Source organism: Palaemon carinicauda, chromosome 1, assembly GCF_036898095.1.
Source record: "Palaemon carinicauda isolate YSFRI2023 chromosome 1, ASM3689809v2, whole genome shotgun sequence".
Lineage (NCBI taxonomy): Eukaryota > Metazoa > Arthropoda > Malacostraca > Decapoda > Palaemonidae > Palaemon > Palaemon carinicauda.
In genome coordinates this window covers 17046702-17057681 of record NC_090725.1, presented here as the reverse complement: position 1 = coordinate 17057681, position 10980 = coordinate 17046702, and the positions used below count along the sequence as shown (strand labels likewise).

Here is a 10980-nt window from a genome sequence, read left to right as displayed (position 1 = left end):
TATGTAAAGATGCATCGAATGTTCATTCCTCAATACTTTGACAAGAAACTGAAATATAACTTTTGGTGTCACTGACAATCATATCTCCGCAAACTCGTTTGTAGACAAACTTTTATATCTCGTTTCTTGTTTCAGCTCTTCTGGAAAATAAGTATATTTTTAGTATTTTATTTTTTGTCATAGATGTAAAATATTTTTACCTCTCATCCCCAAACGTTTATGATTCAATTTATATAGGATGCACAATGTTTCGATTTTGGGTAAGTAAAAATGTTTTTTTTTTTTTTTTTTTTTGCAGTCTAAAGAAAGTAAAAATATTTGATTTATAAAGAAACTTTGCTTCCTTTTTGTTTGAACTTACATTAAAAGGAAACTTTTTCCATTTAACCTCGTGCATAATAATTTCCTCACATGACATAATTTCTTTCAGTTTTATTGTTTCTTAAAGTTTACGTTGTACTAATGACCTTTTTATCTTCCAGATCTCCGACGAGAAAGATCATTTGGCAGTGCAGGTAGAGAAGCTTCAAGCTGAAGCTGCAAAGGTTAATGAAATGTCTAAGAACATTGAGGTGAGAACTTTTTACCGTTTCAAAATATTCTGCTAGAATTACCCCTTCAAGTTCTGTTTAAATATAGTTTATTGTTATTAATATAAGCTTAGCTACAACCCTATTTAGAAAAGCAGGATGCTATAAGCCCAAAGGCTCCTACATTGAAAAATAACCGAGTGATGAAAGGAAATAAATAAACTACAAGAGAAGTAATGAACAATTAAGATGAAATATTTTGAGAACAGTAACAACATCAAAATTGTATTGTAGAGAAGGAATGTACACATCGCTTTGATTACAGCTAGTGCTTGGTTCTTCCTTCGTCTCTCTAGATTTTCCTGAATACAGGAAATAGAAAAAATAACTATACTGGCTAAATTCTATCGAAAGATTAGGCAATACTTTATGAAGAAGTCAAAAACTACATACGAAGAGTTTTATTGAATAGTTTATTTAGCAATTTAACAAGAGAATAATCAGTACAATAGGAGGTAGGCCTACTACTCGAGATAGTTCCACGTTTTCACAGTTGTGTCACATTAATAGATAATGTTTATCTAAACGAGGTGTAAAATATTAAAAAGATAAATTTTCAACATAACTGGCCATTATGGGTAATTGGAAGGAGTACCAGATGAGAGAAGGGAAATAGGAACGTGAAAATAATCTGAGTCAACCATCCCTTTTAGTTACAGTTAACAGTATAGGTACGGCATAGGCCAGCACCCTGAAACAGTCATGTGGCATATTGTCAAAAATCACTTACAGAAAGTGATGGAAAAACGCCGCTCCTTAGTCAATCAAGTGTCGCCGAGCACCTTCAAACGTTATAATATATTCATTGTGATTGAAATACTAAAGGAATATAATCTTTACTTTTACATTTCTTCCCAATCATGGATTGATTCATTTAAACATGTCCTTTCAATTGTCATGATAGGGAAATGGCTGTGCGGAGGCACTAGTTAGGTGATAACTGAGAGGTGAGGTGAATGCAAATAAACTTTATTAAACAATAATGGAGTTTATAAACAGCTATGTGGGAGCAAGAAAGTCACGGAAATTCAAACAGGAAAAATCATGAACTAGCATGATAACAGAAGTTGGTCTATAACAGTGCAGGGAAGGGCGAGCGTCAAGATAGAAAATCAAAACCGTTACAGGTCTGAGGGTGTATGAAACACGTGCGGTACATGGCTTACCAAGTCTACTTGCAATCTTCTTTTTCTATATAACACAGAGGAAGGCCATACTCACTCTACTCACTCACTTTCATTATCCTAGATATATAAATGGAATACTGGTTCTACTTTAAACATCATTTTGCCATCTAGGATAAAGAGAGGACATAGAGAGTTTCCTTTCAATATCCTCTTGCTATCCTGGATAGAGAAAGGGCTACCGAGTTGCTCCTGCTTTCACTACCCAGGATATATAAAGGGAACGCTGAGTCTACTCGCGATCTCCTTCTGCTATCTAGGATAGAGAGAGGACATCTCAAGTATATTTCCAATCTCCTACCACTATCCATAATAGGAAAAAATAATCTACTTTTATCATCTAGGATAGGGAAAGGACATAGAAAGCCTACTTTCAATCTGTTTTCATTATCCAGGATTGAGAAAGAGAAAATCAATTTGCTATCTAGGATAGAAAAGAGTATACCAAGTCTGCTTACTATCTGCTTCCACTATCCAGGATAGGTAAAGAGAACACCGAGTTTGTTTGCAATCTCCTTTTACAATCTGAGATAGAGAAAAGGCATGCAAATTCTATTAACATCTCCTTTCATTATCCAGAATAGGAAAAGGGCATACTGATTCTATTAGTAATCTAATTTCGCTATTTAGGATAGGAAAAAAAGCCACCATTTTCTACTTGCATTCTGTTTTGACTATCCAGGATATAGATAAAGAGCACAATAAGTCTAATTGCAATCTCTTTTTTTTTTCTTACTAAAATGGAGAAAGGTTATATTAAGTCTACTGGAAATCTACTTTTGCTTTCCAGGATGGGGAAATGGCATACCAAGATTGCTTGAAATATCCTTTCATTGGCCAAAGTATGGAAATGGCATACTAGGTTTACTTATAATTTCCTTTTCCTATGCAGGGTAGGGAAAGATTCTATTGTGACGGCGCCGAGTAAGGGTGTGAACTCAAAGGCAGGTTGGAAACGACTGAGTTATATTATTGTGGAACACTCTCCTTATATACAAAACCTCAAGGCAACAGGACATAACAAGTTCACAAGACAGACAATATTACAGAGGAAAAACCAGACATGAATTTTCATGTTCGTTTTAGTGCGAGGGAAGAGCGAAGATACAAGCATAATATATACAAAAGGAATTATGTACAATTGTGTGAAACACGGTTGGTACACTATCATGTCTTCTTGCAATCTTCTTTGGTATCCAGGATACAGAAATGACATAGAGTTTACTCTAAATCTGGGTTTGCTGTCCAGGGTAGAGAAAGAGCACACTGAGTATACTTGTAACCTCCTTTAGCTAGCTAGGCTAGGGAGAAGCCATAGTGAGTCTACATGGAATCTCATTTTATATTCAGGTACAAAAGGGACATACCAAGTCTACTTACAATCTCCTTTTGCATCCAGGATAAAAATGTGTTTACTGTATTGAGTCTACTCGCAATCTGTTTTTGTTTATCCAGGATAGATAATGGGAACAAGAAGTCTATTTGTAATCCACATTACTCATCCAGCATATAGAAAGGTTGTATTGCGTCTACTGGCAATCTTGCACTTCACTGGATAGGCAAAGACTTTATAAGTCTACTTGCAATCTCCTTTCGCTATCCAGAATAGGAAATGTTCGTACAGAATATATTAACACTCTCCTCTTGGGATCAAAGATAGAGAAATGGCACACCAAGGCTAGTTGCTATCCAAGAAAGAAAAATGGTTCATCGAATATAACCTCAATCTCATTTTTTTGCTATACAGTATAGAGAAAGGGCATACCAAATTTAATAGCAGACTCCCCTCAATATCCTGAAATATAAAAGGGCATGACATTTACTGACAATTTCATTTTGCTATACTGGGTAAGAGAGTGTCATATCAAGTTTACTTGCAAACTCCTTTCACTATCAAGAATAGAGAAAAGGCCTACCCAGTGTACCTGGAGTTGGGTTTTCTATCGATGATATAGAAAATATTACAAGTAGGCACAGCATGCCCTATACTGTGATAATTCTAATCTTTTGCTATCCAGGAAAGGGAAAGGCTATATCGATTCTACTTGCAATCTCATGCTTCCTGGGCCACAGGTAAGCCATAGAGAGTCTACTTGCAATCTCCTTTCACTATCTAGGGAAGGAAAAGGGCATTCTGGTTCTGTATGTTATCTTTTTCTATTTCCAGAATAGAGAAAGAGTATATCAAGTATGTGTAAATATCTTTTATTGTCACTGTGTGTGATACTGCCACATACATCCATGTAATAAATGTAATGGAGGGTGACAATTTAAACTAGTAGGTTCTTTAAAATCTTGTATAATGAAGATAAACGGACATAATGTGACAAGCAGCGGGGAGCAGGCCCATGCTTGTCGATACAGTTACCACTGAACAACGACTGACTACTACAGTATATGCACATGGCGGAAAGAAAAGCAGTGTTGACACATATAATTACATTGTTGCCACGATGCATAATGAAAAAGTGGTCTTACAGTATATGTAATAGGAAAAGATAAATGGAAATAAATATCATTCTTCTACGAAATAATCATAAAGCAAATGTACATTAATGTTCATAAACTGTACGTAATGTAAATAATATACAGCATAATATTAGATATCAATACAGTCACGTATAAAGTAAGGGCATGCCGTGATTACTTAAAAACGCATTTTGTTATCCAGGAGAGATAATGGGTACACCAAGTCTATATGTAATCTCCTTTGGATCTCTAGGGAGGAGAAAAGATGTACGAAGTCTACTTGTGATCTTTTGCTATCCTGGATAGAGAGAGGCCATACCAAGGGCACTAAAAATTTCCTTTCGCTATCAAGAACAGATAAAAGGCATACCAAATATACCTACTATGTCATTTCACTCTTCACGGCAAAGAAAGGGCTTACTAAGTTTACTTGCAATCTACATTTTGCTATCCAGGATAGACAAAGGGTGCATCATGGCTGCTTGCAGCCTCTTTTCACTATCCAGGATTTAGACTCATTGAGGACTTTCTCCATCCTGGATCTAAAAGGAGATTAAAAGTAGACTTTTCATGACCATGCCCTATCCTGGATAGTGAAAGTTGATTGCATTTGAACTTGGTACGTATTTTTCCATCCTGGATAGCTAAATGAGGTAATAAGTATACTTCGTATGCCATTCTTCTACTGTGGATAGTTAAAGGGGATTGACAGTAGACTGGACATGCTATTTCTCTCTCTGGGATGCCAAAATGAGCGATCTCCTCTCGCTATCTATGATTGGGAAAGGACAGAGTACCTGCAATCCTCTTTCATTTTAGGATAAGGGAAGGTCCTATACGAAGTCTACTTGCAATCTCCCTTCAATATATAGGATGGGAAAAAGGGATCTTGAATTAACTTCCAAAGAATTTTTTTTTTTTTACCACGTTTATATGTAGTTATCTTTCATTATCCATGATATATATGGGGGGTTCTGAACGTACTTGCAATCTCCTTTTGCCATCCTGCGTATAGAAAGGTTATACCGAGTGTACAAATTGTCTAAATTCACTACCAAAGATAGAAAATGAGCCTACCGCGAGATTTGTAGCCTTAATTTCCTCTCCATGATAAGGAATGGTCGTACCAAGTGTATTAGATATCTCCTTTTGTTATGCAGATAGAGAAGGTCATGGCTTTGAATCTATTTTTGTTATCTAAGATAGAGAAAATGACTATAGAGTTAATTGACAATCTCGTTTCCTATTTAGGGTATAAAAAAGGTTTTACCGAGTCTACTTGCAATTTCCTTCTGCTATTTAGGATAGAGAAAGGTTTTACCGAATCTACTGCCTTTTCTTGCACTATTAAGGATAGAAAAATCTACTAAGGAAGTTTTTTTGCTCTTACAGCATAATGAAAGGGTATTCCAAGTCTCCTTGTAATCTTTCTTATTCCAAGATAGCAGAAGAAGATTGCAGCTAGGCTTTGTATGCTCCTCCTTTATCCTGGATAGGAAAAGGAGATTCCAATTAGACTCGGTATGCTGAATCTCTATCTGGATAGCTAAAGAATATCGCAAGTAGATATGTTATTCCCTTTCTCTATCCTGTGTAACAAAAGGAGATTGGTAGTACACTTGGTATGACTTCTCGGTATCCCGTATATAGAGAGGGTGTAACATGTCCACTTAAAATATCTTTTTGCTACCCTGGAGAGAGAAATGGTATATTGAGTCTACTAGGAATCTCCTTTTTCTATTCAGGATAGAGAAGGGGCATACGGAGTCTAATTGTAATCTACCGTTGCTATTCTGTATTGAGAAAGGCTTTACCAGTCGATAAGTAATTCCCTTTTACCATCCAGGATAATGGTTATATTGAGTGTACTAGCAATTTCCATTTGCCATCCAGAATAGAGAAAGGGCATGTCTATTCCCCTTGTAATCTCCTTTTGATATCCAAAATAGAGGAAGAGCATACCGAATATACTTGCAGTCTCCTCTCGCTATTCAGGATGAAAAAAGGCCATACCAAGAGACTATAGGAATGTAATATTGGGTGTTCCCAAGGATGGTGTTCTCCACTCGTTACTTTTAATACTCCATACGCGTGATAGGTGGTTTGACCTTCAGAACAAGCTTGTTGAATATGCAACACCAATTTAATTTCCTAAATGCAGACCTGTGATGACTGAATCTCTTAAAAAAGGTCAATATGAAATAATTTTTAGTACTTGGTGCAAATTATGGGGATGAATTTGAACTCAAATGGTGATTGTAGGTAGGTTGAGGGCAGTGGTCCCTCAACTTCTAGATCTTAGCATTGACAATGTCACTTTAACTATTACAACTCATTTATAATCTATGTTATTCCTGATTCAAAATTTACTTTTGAGAAACACATCCGGTCTCTTCTTTCAATCGCACAAAAATGGCATATTGAAAAAAGTATTTTAAGACTTTTGGTGATCCATTTTTCCTGGGTAATTTTTTTCATTTTTCCATCCCACCACATTTTGAATACGTTCTCCTGTTTGGTCTTCAGCTGCTGATTCTCATCTTAAACTGACGATTTACTAAATTCCTTATCCCTGATTAAGGTAATAATCTCTGGCACCGTTGCTCAATTATGTTTTTGTACCTAAGATTGCTTCATAATTCTGACCATCCTTCCCACTCAGATCTTCCCAGATTATACCGTACAGTACGTAGCTCAAGGTATGCAGTCGATTCTAACAGTTTTACCTTCGTTGTACGGGTCAGGTCAATAATACACAATATTCTATAATTCTTATTCTAGCTGTGACTAGGTTGTAGACTGATCTTCCTAATCTGACGGCTGAATCGGTGGAACTTCAAAAGTTCAAAATTGTAGCTGCTTATATGTTTAATGTGTTGACATAAATCTCGTTTCATAGATTATATCTTAACATATTTCTATCATTATTATTCACTTGTTAGTTCGTTACTTCTCTAGTTCCTTTCCTCATTGGGATACTTTCCCTGCTTGAGCCATTGGCCGGCCTTGTACCATCCTGCTTTTCCAAGTAGGGTTTTAGGTTGACCAGAAATAATAGCCAAGATGGAGAAAGGCCACGCTGAGTCTTCTCTAATTCTCTTTTCACTATATAGGATAGAGGAAGGTAGAGAAATGTCATACTGGACATATTTGCAATCTCTTTTTACTACCCAGTACATAGCGAGTACACGTCTTACATTCTCCCCCATCACTGACTTACGACGTGTTCAAAGTTGTACTGTATTATTTCATAAGCAAACTTCGTAGAGATAAGAACTTAATCAAAACAAAATCGTGGGTCTGACTTAATCTTCCTTTTTCGTCTAACCAAAATTAATCCAGTAAACTTCCTTTTAGCCTAGATAGATAGATAGATAGATAGATAGTTAGATAGATAGATAGATAGATAGATATTTTTATTGACTACAATACAAAATAATCTGAATTTTACAAAAGAATATTTGGTCCAAATTACAAAATTAAATACAATAGATTTTGTACAATCTCTTAAACAAACTAAATGAATTTCAATTACACATATATTGTACTAAAACTAAAAGCAAAACAAAAATAACTAATAAGCCATCAACAAGTTCCTGTAATTACATTATAATAATGTCACATTCAATGCAAAGAAAGAAGCTCTTGTACAATTTTACATACTACATCATAATCAGTTCTGGTTAATAGCAAGTCTAAAGCTGTGGTAACGTTATAAGTCTGCCTGATCTGTAACAAAAGTGGACAATTTTCAATGACATGAGTCTCTGTCTACATCGACGGCTTTCGCTCAAACAGGAGCATCCAGCTTCTTGCAGTCGTTTCTTGCGGCTTTCATCGTCAGCATTGCTCAACTTCATCGAGCTGTCTGCAATTATTTTGTATATAAGTTCTTCGTGAAAAAAGGCACATTTTGGAATTTAACAGTTCCAGTTGTCAATTTTTCCCCATTATCCATTATTCCCTAGTATCCTTGTTCAGTTCAAGCAAACGTAATACGCTCATTATTATTTTCAAAAGTATGTCATATCCTTAACATCTTTTTTAATGGTGCTAAACCTGCGTCATTGTAAAATATAGATTTGGATGAAGTAAAAATTACTTTATGAAATACGCAAAAAAGGTAGAAATGGGAGTCTTAGTTTTTGCAGCAACAATTGTTATGATTTATTTTCGACATTACTAACCAAGCTTTTCCTGAAGTGGAGAGGCAACTTTCCCTTTTACAGTGATCGGTTTCCGTACACAGTTATCTTATAGATAAATAAATTGCATATCCCATATCTCACTCATTTTAAATTCAAGTTGATCATCTATTGTTGGTTCCCTCACTGTTGAAAATTTGCCGTGTTTACCGTTTTAAAAACGGATATATTGACGTTAAGGAGTGATATTACGGTCACCAACCCGTAAAAATTCAATAACAAAGTATGGTAAAAATTATGGTCGCCTGTATATTACTAAATTACGACTGTGAACTGTATATTTTTACGGAGAAATTCCGATTAAAATTGCGGTTTTTTTAACAGGGCTCCTGATCCTAGAGCATTTGGAGAACAGACTTCACTTAGCTGCTAAAGCAATTCATGATGCTACATGTGCCATTTCTGCTCTATTATTATAATCTAGGAATTATAAATTGATATGCACCAAGGCAACATGGATAAGGAAAGGATTATTCAAAATTCTTAATCTATTAATATTCTTGAGGCACGTTGTGCAACTTCCTTCAGACTCATTTTCCAGTTCAGGTCCCTGGAAACTGGTTTCCCATCCATGAAAACAGGTTTCCAGACCATGAGACCTTTTTTTGGTTATTTTAGGTATCATATCGAGTAAACTAACTACTTTGGAAACCAAAGCTACTTAGCCAATCCCCCTTTGGTGCATAATTATTTCATTTTATGTAAATTTCTTTTATATAACGGTGGCTGTTGTGGATCAATACCAGGAAAGGTTTGTTGGGCAAAAGATTGAATTTAATATCTTTAGAGTAAGATCATAATATGCAAAATCCACACCTGATGATGTTGATGAATTTACTTATTATAAAAGCAATGGGTGCTGATGAAAATGATGAATGCCAGCTTCTTGCCGTTTTCACACTTTTAAGCAATACTCTAAATTTTGAGAAAGTAAATTTTGTAGTTTTCATTCAACGAAATGCTCTTAAGTCTGTGAAACGTAGAATAGAACGGTCATTGTTTTTATGGTTTTACAAAAGAATAAGAATAAATGAAAGCAATGGTTTTTATTGACTTCTTTAAAGCTACGTTCGTTGTCTGACGATACATTAAAAGGACATAACTGTGGAAGCAATATTTTGTCCAGTTTTATCATTTGTCATTACGGAGTTGCATACACTCAATAAGCAATTTTCGGTGAAGATGGTCAAAAGTTATCAGAGTTTGATTATTTGTTGTTTGCAATCTGAGGGATTCCTTATACCGAAAACTAAACATAATGTGACTACCATTACTGCTACTACTAAGTAAGGAGGACAGCAAGAAAAAATCCACAGAAATTCTTTTTATACAAACATCTTTAGAAATTTGAAATATTCAAACGAGTGTGCAATAGCATAGCCCCATACTTTCTTTATAAAAAGCACCATAAATTTGTGGTAAGGTATGCGAAAATTCCGAACGTATAACTAAAACCTCTCCCCTTCTCTCTCTCTTTCTCTCTCCTTCAAGGAACTCCAAGGGAACGTCAACACGTTGAAACAAGAAACAGAGAAGCTACAAAACGAGTTAAACACTGCCAATCAGAAAATCAGTAATGTTGAAACTGAAAAGACTTCCTTACAGAATACGATAAGTGATTTGCAGAAGAAACTCGAGGCTGCAGAGGCGGCCAAAGCTTCAGCAGAACTAGCTGCCAAGTCGGCGGCGGAAGCTGCAGCAAAAGCCGCAGCTGTCGCTCCTGCCGAAGCACCGAAGCAAGCAGCAAAGCCAGAAAGTAAAGCGGCTGTGGCTCCCCCGCCTAATCAGAACCCACCAGTGCCAGCGGCCTAAACATCAGTTTTAGTCAGGCATAGTTCCAGTGACCCATCTGGCATCGAGTGACCTGGTTCACTGAAGGGTCACGGGCATGACACAAGGGGCGTGTTAGTATGGATATAATTTGCGAGTTTGCTTGGTGTCCCATCTTTTAACAATCCTAAAATGTAGTTACAGTACTTTCCTGTTCATGACCTAGGGTGTGGTTTGGCTGTAAAATTGACCATAAAAATAGCGAAACCTTTTTTATTTGCCGATGGTACTGATAATATATTATCTTTATTGAACCTTTAATTTATGTATAATAAATCTCTGTTGTTTACCGTTGGATTAATAGAAATAAAACAATTGATTTTGTGGAATAAAAAATTTCGCCCTAATGCAATACCAAGAAAACCCTATATTTTAAGTATGAAAACGTACTATATATGTGTGTCTGTATGTATATGTATGCACATGAGATAATTATATATTATGGATATACTCGTATATTTACAGTATATATATATATATATATATATATATATATATATATATATATATATATATATATATATATATATATATATATACATACATACATGAATACATACATGTGTACATGTTTTTTATACATTTTCACTATGGAGAGCTATTACCTTATAATCTTCCAAATCCAAACCCGACCAACAGGTGAAAGTAAGATCCCTAACCCATCACTGTGTAGGCTTAGCCAGCAAGCTGCCACTTCGAAGA

At 35.6% G+C, this 10980-nt stretch overlaps 1 protein-coding gene across 5 annotated transcripts in view; it reads left to right on the top strand.

Moving 5' to 3' along the window:
• LOC137641536 (fibrinogen- and Ig-binding protein-like) overlaps positions 1 to 10720 on the top strand; it is a 90693-nt gene extending 79973 nt beyond the window's left edge. For 2 of the 5 annotated variants that reach the window (XM_068374193.1, XM_068374190.1), the window contains exons 5-6: positions 483 to 572; positions 9940 to 10709. In XM_068374193.1, the coding sequence (XP_068230294.1) occupies positions 483 to 572; positions 9940 to 10260 (411 nt within the window). In that variant the 3' untranslated portion in view covers positions 10261 to 10709. Of the gene's footprint in view, positions 1 to 482; positions 573 to 9939 lie in introns of all 5 variants that reach the window. The other 3 variants (XM_068374209.1, XM_068374216.1, XM_068374199.1) reach the window with 3 other exon arrangements.
• The last annotated feature ends 260 nt before the right edge of the window (positions 10721 to 10980 follow it).